Raw genomic sequence first — 17,906 nt, forward strand, 5'->3', positions numbered from 1 at the left:
ACCCATCTCCGTCCACAGAACGGACGTGTCCTCTATGACTCAAATGAGTTTAGACCAGTCGGTCGATGGAAACAAGAAACAAAAAAACCCTAACAAAGAATGCCCCATACATAGAAAGCCACATCCGCTTAGCAAGTGTATTGGGTTCAGAATGAAGCCCATAGAGGAGCGTAAGGCCCTACTCCGAGAATTGGGGATTTGTTTTAAATGCTGTGCATTTACAAGTCACCTATTCAAAGAGTGTAAAGAAGCTATAAAGTGCACAGAGTGTGGCAGTGACAGACACGTAGCAGCTTTACATCCAGAGACATTTAAGACTAAAACAATCAAGGCCCCTAACCTTGTTACAAAGCAGGGCGGGGAGGAAGAAGATCCAAGCACACCCCCCTATCTGTAGCATCTAAATGCACCGAGGTCTGTGGGGAAGCCAGTGATGGCAGATCTTGTTCTAAGATATGTCTTGTAGCCGTGCACCCAGACAGACAACCTGAAAGAGCCATAAAGATGTATGCCATCATCGATGATCAAAGCAATCGATCGTTGGTCAGGTCAGAATTCTTTGACCTTTTCAACACACAAGATAACACCTCCCCTTATACGCTCCGGACGTGCGCAGGGCAGATAGAAACAACAGGGAGGAGAGTAAATGGCTACACCATATGTTCAGTGGACGGCAAAGTAACGATGCCTCTCCCCACACTCATCGAGTGCAATCATATGGCGGAGGATAGAAGCGAAATCCCTACACCAGATGTGGCACGCCACCATCCCCATCTGCAGGCGATAGCTGATCGCCTTCCACCACTAGATGGAAGTGCCCAGATCTTGCTGTTACTTGGCAGAGACATCATGAGAGCACATAAAATCCGTGAACAACGAAATGGGGAGCATAATGCTCCGTGCGCACAAAGGCTCGATCTAGGATGGGTGATAGTGGGCGAAGTGTGTATTGACAAGATACGCAAACCAGATAATGTAAAAGCTCTACGAACAAACCTACTGGAGAACGGTCGTATATCTCTCTCTTTAAACCTTTTCCATATCACTTCCATGTCAAAGAGAAGCTTGGAAACAAAGATAAACAAGGGTATACGATCAAAACACAAGGAGACATTCTTCAGTCAGAAAAATACACTGATGACCTAGGATGTACAGTGTTCCAGACGACAGGGAATGATGACAAGCAAGCACTATCAATAGAAGACAGAGAATTCCTGAAGATAATGGATAAGGAGTTCTTCAAAGACGAATCAAACAGTTGGGTGGCGCCGTTATCGTTCCGTTCGCCCAGAAGACGCCTCCCAAACAACAGAGAGCATGCCATCTCTAGACTTAATTCGCTCCGCCATAATCTACAAAGGAAATTGGAGACCAGGGATCATTTTGTGGCCTTCATGCAGAAGATATTCCTTAGTGGTCACGCAGAACCAGCACCTCCTCTGAATGAAGGCGAGGAAGGCTGGTACCTTCCCTCATTCGGCGTCTACCATTCCCAGAAACCTGGTCAAATCCGAGTAGTGTTTGATTCCAGTGCTCAGTACCAGGGAGTCTCTCTAAACGATGTCCTCCTCACTGGGCCAAACAGTCTTCTAGGAGTGCTGATCCGCTTCCGCAAGGAGCCAATTGCCATTACAGCAGACATCCAACAGATGTTCCACTGCTTTGTTGTAAGAGAAGACTCCAGAAATTACCTAAGGTTCCTGTGGTACCAGAACGACGACATAGATGACAAAGTCATAGAGTGTAGAATGAAAGTGCATGTCTTTGGCAACAGCCCATCGCCGCCAGTGGCTGCCTACGGTCTCAGAAGGACAGCCCAAGAAGGAGAGGAAGAGTATGGGAAAGACGCTAGAGATTTTGTTGAGAGAGACTTTTATGTGGATGATGGGTTGAAATCGGTTCCCACAGAAGAAGAAGCCATAGAACTGCTCAAACGGACTCAAAGGATGCTAGCAACTGCCAATCTAAGACTGCATAAAATAGCTTCCAACAGTGCCACGGTAATGAAGGCATTCCATATAGATGATCACGCAAGTGCCCTGAAGAATTTGGATCTGGGGACCGACACACCTCCCATACAGCGAAGTCTGGGGTTAAGCTGGAACCTCAAGGCAGACACATTTACATTCCAGGTGTCCATCGAGGAAAAACCCTACACCCGACGTGGAGTCCTGTCTACTGTAAACAGTCTCTATGACCCGCTGGAATTCGTTGCCCCAGTCACAATACAGGGAAAGTCTCTCCTCAGAGAATTATCCTTTGAAAAACAGGACTGGGACACCCCACTACCTCCAGAAAGGCGTAAAGAGTGGGAGACATGGAAAGATTCCTTGAAGACCCTCGAGCAACTTCAGATCCCACGCCCTTACTCGCCGACATCCCTCACCACTGCATTCAGCAAAGAGCTTTGTGTATTCTCAGATGCCTCAACAAAGGCAATAGCAGCGGTGGCTTACTTAAGAACCGCAGACGCAGATGTTAGACATCACACCAGGTTCATCCTTGGCAAGGCTAAGCTGGCACCCCAACCAGACCATACTATACCTAGATTAGAACTATGTGGCGCAGTATTACCAGTAGAGCTGGCAGAACTCATTGAAAATGAAATAGACTGTAAACCAGATGCTATCAGGTTCTATACGGACAGTAAGGTGGTGTTAGGTTATATATGCAATAAGAAAAGAAGGTTCTATGTATACGTGGCTAACCGAGTAGAAAGTATCAGGAAATCCACCCAACCAAGCCAATGGCACTACGTGCCCACAGATCAGAATCCTGCTGATATCGCCACTAGATCAGTGCCTGCAGCATATCTACAGAATACGTCATGGTTTACCGGACCAACGTTTCTGACACAACCCGATAAAACACTGTCAACCGTAGCTGATCACTTCAAACTTGTGGATCCTGAAAGGGACCTAGAAATAAAACCCCAAGCATCTGTTCTACTGACGAGCATACTGCCCAGAAACATGTTCGGATCACAACGATTCCATCGCTTTTAAGCTGGACAGCCCTTCTCCGAGCAATGGCACACCTTAGACACATAGCCATCTCTTTCCACCATATGCCTGATGATAAACTGACCACCTGTCCGACGGATTGCGAAGCGCACAGGTAGTCTGAACTGTGCACCCACCGGATATCCCTTGCCGAAGGAACCCTGGAGCCAGTGGCATTACATCACAGTGAGAATGTGGACTTGTGTATTGTTGTTGTGTATTTACATATGTTCCACATAAGTTTATATATAGTGGTATCTCCAGATACCAGACGGGGAGTGTCATGGAACAAGTTTGTTTATTTTGTTATTTCCCTTTTTCCCTTTAAGTGGCTGGTTGCCCTGGCAACTTTCCAATTCTCATAGCTGAGATTGGGCTATTCCTCCTCCCCTGCAACTTTTCTGTAGTTGGTTTGTTCTAGGTGTTTTTCCTGTTCCCCTGTATCTCTCCCCTGGACATTCTATCTCAGCAGCCTCTGTGAGTACAGGTTCTGATTATCTTCTCCCTTGCAAGGCAATCCGTTTTTACCTTCCCCTTGCAGAAGCACTTCCACTCATAACAAAGCACCTTCTTCTAGAGAAGCACTTTTCCAACACTATACAACCAACAAGTGCCTTTATTTCTGTGACTTTCCCAATAAAGCTAAGAAAATACAGAAGACTTTGTGTGCTTTTATAGGGGACGAATTAAGCTATCTGACCTTATTCATATCCAAGCATCTGACCCTGGGGTTTCAGAATACCTTTGGTGGGGTGCACACGACAGGAAACCCCTTTGGTGGGGTGCACATGACAGGAAACCCCTTTGGTGGGGTGCACATGACAGGAAACCCCTTTGGTGGGGTGCACACGACAGGAAACCCGCTTGCTGGGCAGACGACAGGAAACCCCTTTGGTGGGGTGCACACGACAGGAAACCCCTTTGGTGGGGTACACACAACAGGAAACCCCTTTGGCGGGGTGCACATGACAGGAAACCCATTTGGTGGGGTGCACATGACAGGAAACCCCTTTGGTGGGACGCACACGACAGGAAACCTCTTTGGTGGGGCGCACACGACAGGAAACCCCTTTGGTGGGGCGCACACGACAGGAAACCCCTTTGGTGGGACGCACACGACAGGAAACCCCTTTGGTGGGGCACACATGACAGGAAACCCCTTTGGTGGGGTGCACACGACAGGAAACCCCTTTGGTGGGGTGCAATGCTGCAGACTCCACTCCGCGAACTCCTGACCGTTTGCCTGCGGCCATATGCCACGGACTGGGTCCATACGGATGACTGAGAGGACCCAGCACGTCCAAAGATTGTGTGCAGGAGTCACAGTGCAGTAGTGGAGTTGTGGCTCTGGACACCAGTGCTGGGCAGATAATATAGGATAGAGTCTTCTGTGATGGGATTGGGAGTAAATCAGTATACACACAAGACACCTCAAATTACAGTTTAGTGTGACTAATCCTTTTTAATAAAATATGCAGATTGAAATAGACTAAGTAACAGAAAACCTTTATTTTTCCTCTCACTGATCTATGGGCCTAGAAAGTTTTGTCCTCTGAAGTGACTACAAATTCAGCAGGGCGTTTTATTTCTGGTTAAATAAAAATTAAATAGTTCATTTTTTTCCTACAGTAAGTTAAGTGTCAGGAAACAGATCACCAGACACACACACACACCAGGACAGGCTCTGCCACACCGACACCCAAACACACACCAGGATGGGTTCTGCCACGCCGACACCCTAACACACAACAGGACAGGCTCTGCCACACTGACACCCAAACACACACACCAGGACAGGCTCTGCCACACCAACACCCAGACATACAAACTAGGATAGGCTCTGCCAAACCTACACCCACACACATGCTCTGCCACACTGATGCCCAAACATACACACACCTAGACAGCAAAACGCACACATACCAGGACAGGCTCTGCCACACGACTCCTAAACACACACACTAGAACAGGCTCTGCCACACCGACACCCAAACACACACCAGGATGGGTTCTGCCACACCCACACCCTAAGACACAACAGGACAGGCTCTGCCACACTGACACCGAAACAGACAAAACAGGACAGGTTTTGCCACACCGACACCCTAACACACAACGGGACAGGCTCTGCCACACCGATATCCAAACACACACACCAGGACAGGCTCTGCCACACCAACACCCAGACACACAAACCAGGATAGGCTCTGCCACACCAACACCCAGACACACAAACCAGGATAGGCTCTGCCACACCTACACCCACAGACACACCAACACAGGCTCTGCCACACTGATGCCCAAACATACACATACCTAGACAGCAAAACGCACACATATCAGGACAGGCTCTGCCACACCGACACCTAAACACACACGCTAGAACAGGCTCTGCCACACCGACACCCAAACACACACCATGACAGGCTCTGCCACACCAACGCCTAAACACAATGTTAATGTGATGTGAAAGAAGCAAACAACTGACAGATTTATAAACCTTGCTTTGTTCTCCAGGGGGTTATACGGTGATTTGCGTCCACCCCTTTCACTGCACAAATATAAAAAAAAAAAAAATAAATAATAAAATTAAAATAAAACAGGTTCCCCTGGACCTACTATTTACTAAGAGGGCTGAGGAGCAGCATATCAATTTTCTATTGAAACCATGCTGGAGCTAAATAAATGTAATGTAAAGAAAACAGAATGCAACATTGCTGACAAACCCGTTAAAATTTATGACGTCCAAAAAAAAATATATGACCAAAAACCTATATTGAAGGCATAGAACATCATGAAGTAAATAGTATATCATATAAAAAGGTTAAAAAAAACCTGTATGCATTGCAGTAAAAATAATGTTTTGGTTTTTTAATTAAAAGAACAGTGGAGCTTAACAGTTTAAGACAACATTGATAAATTCACCAAGTAAACTAACATTACACCAAAACAAAATAATGTTCGATGGTCCAATGGAAAAAAATAAAACTATTGATTTCAAAACTTTAATACGTAGTAATTAAATATCTAGGGTTTTTGAGTCCTACTTGCACTACTGTCACTAAAAAATCTTTCCTACAATTTACTAATGTGGGCAAATAATAAAATTATTAAAGATGACAATTTAAAAAAGCATCATTAAACCAATACAGAAGCTGAGATAATTCATGATAAATGACAAAGAAAGCCTATTAAAAGGCTTTATAACCAAGGAAGCCAACAGTAAATGCTTTGACTTAGATGATATATGTATGTAAATGTTTTATTTTAGAGAGTCATAATCTGACCAAAGAATGATCATAAGAACCAGCGACATTACTTTTGGGTGAGTTAACGCCCCTATGAAGTATAAAAGTGGCAGGCTTGTGTCTAGAAGATGTGAATCTCTTGAGCAGACTGATCTCATTAGCTTTCCCTAAGAAGAAGAAGCATCATGTCTCACCACTCCAGCTTCAGTACCTCTGGACACAAGCACTTCAGCTCCTGTTCAGTAGCTTTACCTAAACATGTCAGTGCACACAGCACCTTCTCCCACCACTCCAAACCTGAAGCTCATGGACACAAGACACTGCATTGTTTCAGCAGCAGAAGTGCTCACAGTATCGGATCCAAGGGGCATAAGATCTCATTGGGAAGCTTCCACTCAGGGAAAAATGGACATGGATCTGGACATGGTGTTGGTGGTATAGGCTCTGGATTTGGGGGATGCTCTGGAGGTATCACATCAGTAACTGTGAACCAAGGTCTCCTAGCACCTCTCAACCTGGAGATTGATCCAAGCATCCAAAGAGTGAGAACTGAAGAAAGGAACCAAATTAGAGGACTTAATGACAAATTTGCTTCTTTTATTGACAAGGTACATTTATCGTATTCCATAATTTAAAACATATTCATTGAATTACTTTTACTATATTTGTTTACAGATCCAGTTTAAATAGATTAACAGAAATAGCTTGACTAAATGATTTTTTTCACTGTATGGTACATTGCCATAAGATGAAACATTTCAAAGATTGCACTATGCTTTATAGCTAAATTTGTAGAAAATAATAGCAATGAACACATTAAACAGATACACATGAAATATAAAGGAGATATATCAAAGATACTGTTTTATTTGCATGCTCTTACTCTATTTGTTTACTGATACATCTTAAGTAGATCAATAGCCCTGCACTACCTTAAAATGAAACATTTCATAACACTGCACTGTGCATTACAAATGACCAAACATAATCTAATGTAAAGCTATTGGTTGATTTTAGTGTCATTGATGTATTTTTTATAAACAAAAAGATACAACTTTTGATATTAAAGCAAGCTATCTCTAGAATATACTTAATCTAAATCACTATCTATATCACTAGAACCAAAAGTGAATTCCATTGCATAAAGTATATACAAGGTAGCACTGTTTTTTTTTTTACTTAGGTAAGATTTTTGGAGCAGCAGAACAAGATGTTGGAGACTAAGTGGGCTCTTCTGCAAGACCAGAAAACTGCCAGGTGTCAGATTGAGCCTCTGTTTGAGGCTTTTATCAGTAACCTCAGAAGGCAGCTGGAGGGTCTCCAATGTGAGAAAACTCGTCTGGAAGCAGAAAGGAACAGTATGGAACAAAATGTAGAGGAAATGAGGAGAAGGTAGGAGTTCCTTCATTAATCAATTCTCTGATGTAGTATTATGATAAAAACCTGAATTCAGAATTTTGTTGCTGTGCAACGCACAGTATAGAAATGTACCTTATATTAAAGATTTTAATATACACATCTTCATAAGAAATTAAAATCCATAAACCAATTAAATGCATCTTCCTCCTACTTTATTTTTTAATGTCACAGATATGAAGAAGAGGTCAACAGACGCACAGCTGCCGAGAATGAGTTTGTTGGACTTAAGAGGGTGAGGAAAATAATCACATAGATATATAAATATATATATATATATATATATATATATAAATGTTATCTTACTTGTGTTCTTAATCTCATTCAGGACGTAGATGCTGCTTTTATGAACAAAGCTGAGCTCCAAGCAAAGGCTGATTCCCTGACTGATGAAATCAACTTCCTAAGAACTCTCTTTGATGCAGTAAGAAGATATTTTAAATGCTCATAAGATTTTTCTACAGTCATTACTGAAAACAGAATTTATACATTCAATAACTAATTTATGACAACTCTACAATACGATTCATTTATCATTATATAGCAAAAAAAGTCAACGTTTTATGTAGCTAAGCATTCCCTAATCCTCTCTTTTTGTGTTTTTTTTCGTATTTCTACAGGAAATTGCCCAACTCCAGGCTCAGATCTCAGACACCTCAGTGGTTGTCTCCATGGACAACAGCCGTGATCTGGATCTGGATGGAATCATTTCTGAAGTCAGAGCTCAATACGAAGAGATCGCTAACAGGAGCAGAGCTGAGGCAGAAGCCATGTACCAATCAAGGGTGAGTCTGTTTTAATGATATCGTAGCAATGAGAAGGTAAACAATAAGCCTTTACCTTGTGAGGTGAAATTACATATTTCTATGTGTACATTTACAGTTTGAGGAGCTTCGCATGGCTGCAGGAAGAAATGGCAATGATCTGCAGAGCAGCAGAGATGAGATCTGTGAATTAAATCGAAGAATTCAAAGACTAAAAGCAGAGATTGATAACGTAAAAGCTCAGGTAAAAAAACAGATGAATTTATATAAATCTATATGTCTGAAATGCCTTTTTTGTACACAAGCAATATTTTCTCTTGACATGCAAACATTTCAAAAGCTGAAACAGAAGTGTGTCTTCTACAATATTTCCTCAGCGCTCTGCCCTGGAATCTGCTATAAACGAGGCTGAAGAACGTGGAGAAGCCGCTGTCAGAGATGCCAAGAACAAACTGTCTGAGCTGGAGGCTGCTCTGCAGAAGGCCAAGCAGGACATGGCTCGCCAACTGAGAGAATACCAGGAGCTGATGAATGTGAAACTGGCTCTGGATATTGAGATTGCGACCTACAGGAAGATGCTGGAAGGAGAAGAGTGCAGGTAAGTGTAACATTCTACTGACAGTAAAAAAAAGCTTTATATACTTACAAATACTATTACTTACTATACATTATACTTACTCCCACCTACCAAAAATAGCATGTAAAGTTCAATACTGTAATTATTTTGTGTTTTCTTTCAGATTGGCTTCAGATGGATCTGTAAATATCTGTAAGTGACAGTTTGCACAATATTTTTATTTTAAATATAAGCCACTTTGTAAAAGAAATTAAATGCTTTGGGACTGAAAATGCCTACTGTTCCTTTTCCTAAATCATAGTTTATATTAGAGGGGGTGCATTTCCACAATTTACTATGCCTATTTTCATTTGTATTAATAAAATAAATTGATCTTTTCATTTTCTAGCTGTGGTGCATTCTAGCACTGGAGGAAAACACCACTCAGGAGGCGCGTCCCATGGATCAAGTGCTGGCCACCATCATAAGGGGGGATTCAGCTCAAATTTCAGCCACGTTTCCAAAAGCAAGCACAGCTCTGGCCATGGACACCACTGCTGAAGTCCTTAAATACACTGCAGAGAACACACTTCTAGCATACGATAGTTACATTACAATTCTGCAGATTTGTTTCACTACTTAAATCCTGAAAAAAAATCTTAAATCACTTCTGTACTGAAACTCACCTATATCATTCTCTTGCAAGTATTGTAAAAATGCTTGTTGCTCACAAATATATACATAATTTTCTGTAACTTCTCAATAAATCACTGTTTATGCAAATGTATCTCAGCAAAATATGGTTTCTATTTGTTTTTATGGAAAACAGGTTGATAATACCTAAAGCTTATCCATGTTTAAAACTGCTAGTCCCATTGAATTCTTCCATGACAAATCACTGGTCCAATATAGATTTTACCCAGAATCACTGGTGTCATAGTAGACAAAGGTTTATTCTGTTGGACCCTTTTCTATTTAAAATATATTTAAACCTGCTGAAAACAGAGTCCATTTAATATAAATACCCAAGATGTTTCTATGCTCAAGAAGGTGATGGACCAGTAATTTGCCCAATTAATACACAAGAACATTAATCATCTAATACCGAATATCAATACACTCCATATCTTGATTTCATTGGGTGCTAATAAGAGATCTGAAACAGACGCTCCTTAAATGAATGAATGCAGCATGGACACTTGTGAGAATTGCTCTTTTTTTTCTGCACGGGAACATTGCAGCACCCCAACATTACAAGGGACCTAGGCAGTGTCCTTAGGTGCCTAGTGGTTATTCCAGCTGATAAATATTTATTGTATGTATATTTATTGTATGTAAGTTTATAATTATATTCCTCATACTGGTAAATTCCTTACAAAATAAAACTTAAGACAGATATGATGGCTCATAGTAAGTACCACAACTCGGCTAGATATGTCTAGCTTTATGGTGGTCTATCATTTACACATAAAGACCTGTTTGAGCGACAAAAGACAAAAGAATGTGTGACAGTAGGGAAGTCTTTATTATATTAGTGACAGACAAAATGAAAATATTGTTAGTTTCAAAAACAAAAGCTAAGAGTTACCTAATGAATACAAAAAACAAAATTTTATATTAACCAAATTGAAGCCAAAACATAGGGTATATATGTGCCATATGTATTGCAAAATGTATCTATTAGTACAATTTGTTACAGTCTATGTAAGTATCCTATTTAATTTCCATGCTGCCCTAAATTACACAAATTTAACATTAACAGCGAAAAATACTGGCACTAAAGGTGCTGTTCAATATATTCTGTTAAATGTAACACTTTCTTAATTAAATGCTAGGCCAGAAGTGTATTCCTAACACAATTAAATGTCCAAACACGTCCCAAGAATAATGTACACAATAATCTAGTAAAATCTAGTTTCATTTATTTAGTTGGGAATACAAATGCAGACACTGATAACTTGTTACCATCGACAGGGCATTAAGAGCATTATGGGCCTGATGCTGAGGATTTTGGGCCTCTTTATGGAAATAAATAAAATAGACAGAATCTTAACTCCTCGGCATACGTGTGTACTAGAAAAAGATGACATCAGTGCTAGGCAGATAATATAGGGTAAAATCTTCTGTGATGCGATTGGGAGTAAATCAATACACACACGGGACACCTGAAGTCACAATTTAGTGCGACTAATCCTTTTTAATAAAATATGCAGATTGAAATAGACTAAGTAATACTCTAATTTATCGGCCTAAAAAGTTTTGTCCTCTGAAGTGTCTACAAATTCAGGAGGGAGTTTTATCTCTGGATAAGTAAACATTACATAGTTAGATTTATTCCTACAATAAGTTAAGTGCCAGGAAAGAGATTACCAAACACACACACCAGGATGGGTTCTGCCATACTGACACCCAAACACACACACACCAGGAAAGGCTCTGCCACACCAACACCCTAACACACACCAGGACAGGCTCTGCCATACCAACACCCAGACACATAAACCAGGACAGACTCTGCCACACCGATACCCAAACACACACACCAGGACAGGCTCTGCCACACCAAAACACACACCATGACAGGCTCTGCCACACTGACACCCACATCCGGGGTGTCAACAATAAAACAAAGTATTTTCCACACTGCTTTGTCATTGACAGACCCTTTTGTTTTTTTGCCCCTTGGGTATTGCCCCCAGCCAGCACTATGTGTATGTATGTCCCCAACCTGCCAGCCTTTAGTATTGATGTATGTAACGGCCCCAGCTGCCCCCCTTCTGTATTGATGCTGCCAGCCCAGATTAAATGCTGTCTTGCAGTATGGGGGATATATATCTGACTAATTGGTTCCCTTCCATTAGTTTATACATCCCCCACACTGTAGGGTAGCATTTAATCTGGGCTGGTCAGCAATATGTAAAAATGATATGTGTCCTGGGAAACATGACCGATGTGGTCACCCTAATGCCTCCACACCCTTGTGTATTGCCCCAGTTAGCCCCACATTGTATATTTATCTCACCACCCAGCCACCTCTTTAGTACTGATTTACATGATGCCCCAAGCAAGCACTCCTTGCCCCGCACTAAAGATGGCCTTGGTGGTCGTGCGGCTGCATAGCCCACTTCAGTGCGTAGCCGGCCCACGGGGAAATTTCCCGTTGGGCCAGCCCGTCCCTGACTGCACCTATTTTTAGCTAGGGACATGGAGCTGCAGCTCCATTAGCCCCTACATCAATCTGGCCCTTACCACAGAAACAGAACAAAAGCTACTGAAAAGTTTGTGTGTTGTTCGTACGTAATTAAACCTTTTAAAAAAAGAATACAATTGCAGATCTATTCAGGGCTAGACTGAGGTTGACTAAACCAGTGGCAAAAATGAGGCTCAACATTATGTTTGTGCTTATCCATCCAGTGGCCGTACACTGCACAATCTAGTCAGCCAATGGTGTGGCAGTATTGGTATGCATTTGCCTGCTGTGTCAGGGGGCCAATGCAGACCTGATTTAATAAACTGTACCCTTACAAAAAAATACTGCAGTTTTTCTGAAGTAATACTGCAGTTTTTTGGACATGAATGTGCAGTATTACTGCACATTTACTGCAGTTTTACTGCATTTGTACTTCACTGTACTGCAGTTATTTTTGTACGGAAGTACAAATGCAATAAAGCTGCAGTACATTGAAGTACAACTGTAGGTTTGCAATATAAAAAAAAAGTGCAGTAAATGTGCAGTAATACTGCAGTAAAAGTTCAGTAAATGTGTAGTAATAGTGCAGTAAAAGTGCAGTATTGCAGTTTTTGTCATGTCCAAAAAACTGCAGTATTACTTCAGAAAAAACTGCAGTACTTTTTCGTAAGGGTAAGAGCATTTGAGTAGAAAAATGCGCATATATACTTGACTACAGTAGGGTCACATTAATGTGAGGTGAAAGAAGCAAACAACTGACAGATTTATAAACCTTGCTTTGTGCTCCAGGGGGTTATAAGGTGACTTGCGTGCACCCTTATCCCTGCACAAATATTAAAAACATCAAATAAATAATAAAATTTAAAAAAACAGGATCCTCTGGACCTAATATTTACTAGGAGGGCTGAGGAGCAGCATATCAATTTTCTGTTGAAACCATGCTGGAGCTAAAAAAATGTTATATAATGTAAAGAAAACATAATCTGATATTCCCCACAAACTAGTTAAAATCTTTATGAAGTTCTATGCCGTCTTAAAACAAAATATGACCAAAAACCTATATTGATGACATAGAACATCATGAAGTAAATAGTGGTGTGTGCTCTCATATCATATAAAAAAGATAAAAAAAACCTTATTTTTAATTAAAAGTGGAGCTTAACAGTTTAAGACAACATTTATTAATTCACCAAGTAAAGTAACATTACACAAAAAAAATGTTAGATGGTCCAATGAAAAAAAAACACAAAACTATTGATTTCACTTTATTTTTTAGCTTTAATTTGTAGTAAGTAAATATCTAGGCTTTTTGAGTCTTACTTTTACTACTGTCAAAATCTTTTCCTACAACTAGAAATCTTTCCTACAATTTACTAATGTGACATATTAGTAATAAAATTACTAAAGATGACAAAAAAGCATCATTAAACCAATACTGAAGCTGTGATAACTCAAGATAAATGGCAAAGAAAGCATATTAAAATATTTTATACCCAAGGAAGCCAACAGTAAATGCTTTGACTTTGATGATATATGTATGTAAATGTTTTATTTTAGAAAGTCATAATCTGACCAAAGAATGATCATAAGAACCAGCGACATTACTGTTGGGGGAGTTAATGTTCCCATGAAGTATAAAAGTAGCAGGTTTGTGTCTAGAAGATGTGAATCTCTTGAGCAGACTGTTACTGATCTCATTAGCTTTCTCTAAGAAGAAGAAGCATCATGTCTCACCACTCCAGCTTCAGCACCTCTGGACACAAGCACTTCAGCTCCTGTTCAGTAGCTTTACCTAAACATGTCAGTGCACACAGCACCTTCTCCCACCACTCCAAACCTGCAGCTCATGGACACAAGACACAGCACTGCTTCAGCAGCAGAAGCGCCCACAGTATCGGATCCAAGGGGCATAAGATCTCATTGGGAAGTTTCCATTCAGGGAAAAATGGACATGGATCTGGACATGGTGTTGGTGGTATTGGCTCTGGATTTGGGGGATGCTCTGGAGGTATCACATCAGTAACTGTGAACCAAGGTCTCCTAGCACCTCTCAACCTGGAGATTGATCCAAGCATCCAAAGAGTGAGAACTGAAGAAAGGAACCAAATTAGAGGACTTAATGACAAATTTGCTTCTTTTATTGACAAGGTAAGCTTGTTCATTGAATTACTTTTACTATTGCCTGACTAAATGTTTTTTCTGTGTGGTACATTGCCATAAGATGAAACATTTCAAAGATTGCACTATGCTTTATAGCTAAGTCTGTAGAAAATAATGGCAATGATCACATTAAACAAATACAAAAAAAGGAGAGATATCAAAGCTACTGTTTTGTTTGCTTGTTCTTACCATATTTCTTTACTGATACATCTTAAGTAGATCAATGGTAATTTCCTGCACTACCTTAAAACAAAACATTTCATAATGCTGCACTGTGCATTACAAGTGGCATTGATGTCTTTTTCTAACCAGAAAGATACAACTTTTGATATTACTACTTTTTCTAGAAAATGCTTAATCTAAATCACTATTTATATCACTGAAAACAAAAGTGAATTCCATGGCATGAAGTATATACACTGTTCTAGTATTGTTCTACCTATTTTGCTCCCCTGAAGTAATTTTGTTGTGTAACAGTTTAATATTTTGTTTAAATGGAATAGCATCTTTAACTGTTTGATATTAAAATGTGGTCCCATCAATATATATTCTGTTTTAACTTAGGTAAGATTTTTGGAGCAGCAGAACAAGATGCTGGAGACTAAATGGGCTCTTCTCCAAGACCAGAAAACTGCCAGGTGTCAGATTGAGCCTCTGTTTGAGGCTTTTATCAGTAACCTCAGGAGGCAGCTGGAGGGTCTCCAATGTGAGAAAGCTCGTCTGGAAGCAGAGAGGAACAGTATGGAACAAAATGTAGAGGAAACAAGGAGAAGGTAGGACTTCCTACATTAATCAATTCTCTGATGTAGTATTATGATAAAAACTTGAATTCAGAATTGGGTTGTTGTGCACAACACAGTATAGAAATTGAAGATATTAAGATATATTAAATATTTTAATATACATATCTTCATAAGAAATTCAATTAATAAACCAATTAAATGCTTCTTACTCCTTTTTTATTTTTAATGTCACAGATATGAAGAAGAGGTCAACAGACGCACAGCTGCTGAGAATGAGTTTGTTGGACTTAAGAGGGTAAGAGGAAAATAATGACTGAAATATATATATATATATATATATATATATATATATATATATATATATTGTGACAGTGTACACCCCAGGGTGATGCTCAGTGTGGCATTTCGGTACAGGTGCTATCCAGATCATAAATATGGGTCCCTGGGGTGGAGCAATTGGAGAGCAGGGTGGGCCAATGCTCCATTCCCCCATTCTGTGGAAAATCCATGCCGGCTTTTCCAGGATGTTAGAAGTCTGCAGGATCCGGTCCGGGATTCCTATGGAGCCGGCATTAGGCACAGGTGCTGGACATTAAAAACCCCTGGAACCTGATATTCAGGAAGACTGTTGGGGGAAGAAGAAGTCCCCAGCGCTCCCAGGGCAAGGAGAGGCCCTGAACAAGAAGACCATCCCTGAGCCAAGTGAGGCAATACCTGCCTGGACATTTTGTGTGCTGTCTGGAGGAGGTTTTCCGGAGCCTGGCGTAGCTGGGTTTGGCTGGGAGGTTGAGTTAGTGGGTGTTTAGGCTGGTCAGTTTGGACCAGCATAGTTCAGTTAGAGAGGCTCCAATTGGGAGCTAGGTTTTCTTTTTATGATTTGGTTTTTGGGGTTTAAGCGGTTAAAATAAAGTGCTGTTTTGTTCAAAGCCGGTGTTCCCGACTCTGATTGCCCTAGAGGGACCCTGTGCTTAGGACCCCTAAAAGTGACATGTATGGCATGTTTTCTTATTTTATGTTCTCGATCTATTTAAGGACGTAGATGCTGCTTTTATGAACAAAGCTGAGCTCCAAGCAAAGGCTGATTCCCTGACTGATGAAATCAACTTCCTAAGAACTCTCTTTGATGCAGTAAATAGATTTTAATCTCTTGTAATTTTCATTAAGAATTCATAAAAAAAATTTTTTAATGCTCATAAGCTTTTTCTACCATCATTACTGAAAGCAGAATTTATACATTCAATAAGCAATTTATGGCAATTCTGCAATACGATTCGTTGTTAATCTCTTTGCAAAAAATGTCAACGTTTTATGTAGCTAAGCATTTCTAACCCTCCCTTTTTTTTTTCATATTTGTATAGGAAATTGCCCAGCTTCAGGCTCAGATCTCAGACACCTCAGTGGTTGTCTCCATGGATAACAGCCGTGATCTGGACCTGGATGGAATCATTTCTGAAGTCAGAGCTCAATACGAGGAGATCGCTAACAGGAGTAGAGCTGAAGCAGAAGCCATGTACCAATCAAGGGTGAGGCTATTTTAATGGTATCATAGCAATTATCAGGTAAATAAGCCTTTACATTAGTTTGTTGGGTGGAATTACATATTTCTATGTGTCCATTTACAGTTTGAGGAGCTCCGCATGGCTGCAGGAAGAAATGGGAATGATCTGCAGAGCAGCAGAGATGAGATCTGTGAATTAAACCGAACAATTCAAAGACTAAAAGCAGAGATTGATAACGTAAAAGCTCAGGTAAAAAAAATAGATGAAGTTATATAAATCTATATGTCTGAAATGCCTTTTTTGTACACAAGCAATATGTTCTCTTGACAACCCTTTCAAAAGCTGAAACAGAAGTGTGTCTTCTACAATATTTCCTCAGCGCTCTGCCCTGGAATCTGCTATAAACGAGGCTGAAGAACGCGGAGAAGCTGCTGTCAGAGATGCCAAGAACAAACTGTCTGAGCTGGAAGCTGCTCTGCAGAAGGCCAAGCAAGACATGGCTCGCCAACTGAGAGAATACCAGGAGCTGATGAACGTGAAACTGGCTCTGGATATTGAGATCGCCACCTACAGAAAGATGCTGGAAGGAGAAGAGTGCAGGTGAGTGTAAACATTCTACTGACAGTAAAAATTTATATACTTACACATACAATGACTTACTATACATTCCTTACTTACTCCCACCTACCAAAAATAGAATGTACAGTTTAATGTTGTAATTATTTTGTGTTTTCTTTCAGATTGGCTTCAGATGGATCTGTTAATATCTGTAAGTGACATTTTGCATAATATTTTTATTTTACATATAAACCACTTTGTAAATGAGATTAAAGTTCTCGGGAAAACATTTCATTTTAAACTATGGGACTGAAAACGTCAACTGTTACTATTCCTAAGTCATAAATTGTGTTGGAAATGAGGGGGTACATTTCCTCAATCTACTTTGCCCATTTTCAGTCATTTGTATTAATAAAATTAACTGATCTTTTTATTTTCTAGCTGTGGTGCATTCTAGCACTGGAGGAAAACACCACTCAGGAGGAATGTCTCATGGATCAAGTGCTGGCCACCATCATAAGGGGGGATTCAGCTCAAATTTCAGCCACGTTTCCAAAAGCAAGCACAGCTCTGGCCATGGACACCACTGCTGAAGTCCTTAAATACACTGCAGAGAACACACTGCTAGCATACCATAGTTTAATTACAATTCTGCATATTTGTTTCATTACTTAAATCCCCCAAAAATCTAAAATCACTTCTATTCTAAAATTCATGTCATTGTAACTTCTTAATAAATCACTGTTCATGCAAATGCATCTCAGCAAAAA

At 40.4% G+C, this 17,906-nt stretch overlaps 2 protein-coding genes across 2 annotated transcripts; both read left to right on the plus strand.

Moving 5' to 3' along the window:
• Window positions 1–6,435: 6,435 nt before the first annotated feature.
• On the plus strand, window positions 6,436–9,773 carry LOC128474022 (keratin, type II cytoskeletal cochleal-like). The gene is made up of 9 exons (XM_053456263.1): window positions 6,436–6,858; window positions 7,434–7,642; window positions 7,841–7,901; window positions 7,995–8,090; window positions 8,287–8,451; window positions 8,549–8,674; window positions 8,808–9,028; window positions 9,171–9,199; window positions 9,396–9,773. The coding sequence occupies exons 1-9, from the start codon at window positions 6,436–6,438 to the stop codon at window positions 9,545–9,547; spliced, it is 1,482 nt and encodes a 493-aa protein (XP_053312238.1). The 3' UTR covers window positions 9,548–9,773.
• Window positions 9,774–13,868: 4,095 nt separating this feature from the next.
• On the plus strand, window positions 13,869–17,906 carry LOC128474014 (keratin, type II cytoskeletal cochleal-like). The gene is made up of 9 exons (XM_053456253.1): window positions 13,869–14,324; window positions 14,901–15,109; window positions 15,314–15,374; window positions 16,112–16,207; window positions 16,438–16,602; window positions 16,702–16,827; window positions 16,958–17,178; window positions 17,319–17,347; window positions 17,578–17,906. The coding sequence occupies exons 1-9, from the start codon at window positions 13,902–13,904 to the stop codon at window positions 17,727–17,729; spliced, it is 1,482 nt and encodes a 493-aa protein (XP_053312228.1). The 5' UTR covers window positions 13,869–13,901; the 3' UTR covers window positions 17,730–17,906.

This window comes from Spea bombifrons, chromosome 2, assembly GCF_027358695.1.
Source record: "Spea bombifrons isolate aSpeBom1 chromosome 2, aSpeBom1.2.pri, whole genome shotgun sequence".
Taxonomy (NCBI): Eukaryota; Metazoa; Chordata; class Amphibia; order Anura; family Pelobatidae; genus Spea; species Spea bombifrons.

Excerpts from the sequence above, each read along its gene's own strand:
- LOC128474022 (XM_053456263.1), top strand. The coding sequence starts at position 6,436 with ATGTCTCACCACTCCAGCTTCAGTACCTCTGGACACAAGCACTTCAGC. Across the intron at positions 6,859-7,433 it reads TTGCTTCTTTTATTGACAAG|GTAAGATTTTTGGAGCAGCA; the intron begins GTACATTTATCG and ends TTTTTTACTTAG. Across the intron at positions 9,200-9,395 it reads AGATGGATCTGTAAATATCT|CTGTGGTGCATTCTAGCACT; the intron begins GTAAGTGACAGT and ends TTCATTTTCTAG.
- LOC128474014 (XM_053456253.1), top strand. The coding sequence starts at position 13,902 with ATGTCTCACCACTCCAGCTTCAGCACCTCTGGACACAAGCACTTCAGC. Across the intron at positions 15,110-15,313 it reads GTAGAGGAAACAAGGAGAAG|ATATGAAGAAGAGGTCAACA; the intron begins GTAGGACTTCCT and ends TTAATGTCACAG. Across the intron at positions 17,348-17,577 it reads AGATGGATCTGTTAATATCT|CTGTGGTGCATTCTAGCACT; the intron begins GTAAGTGACATT and ends TTTATTTTCTAG.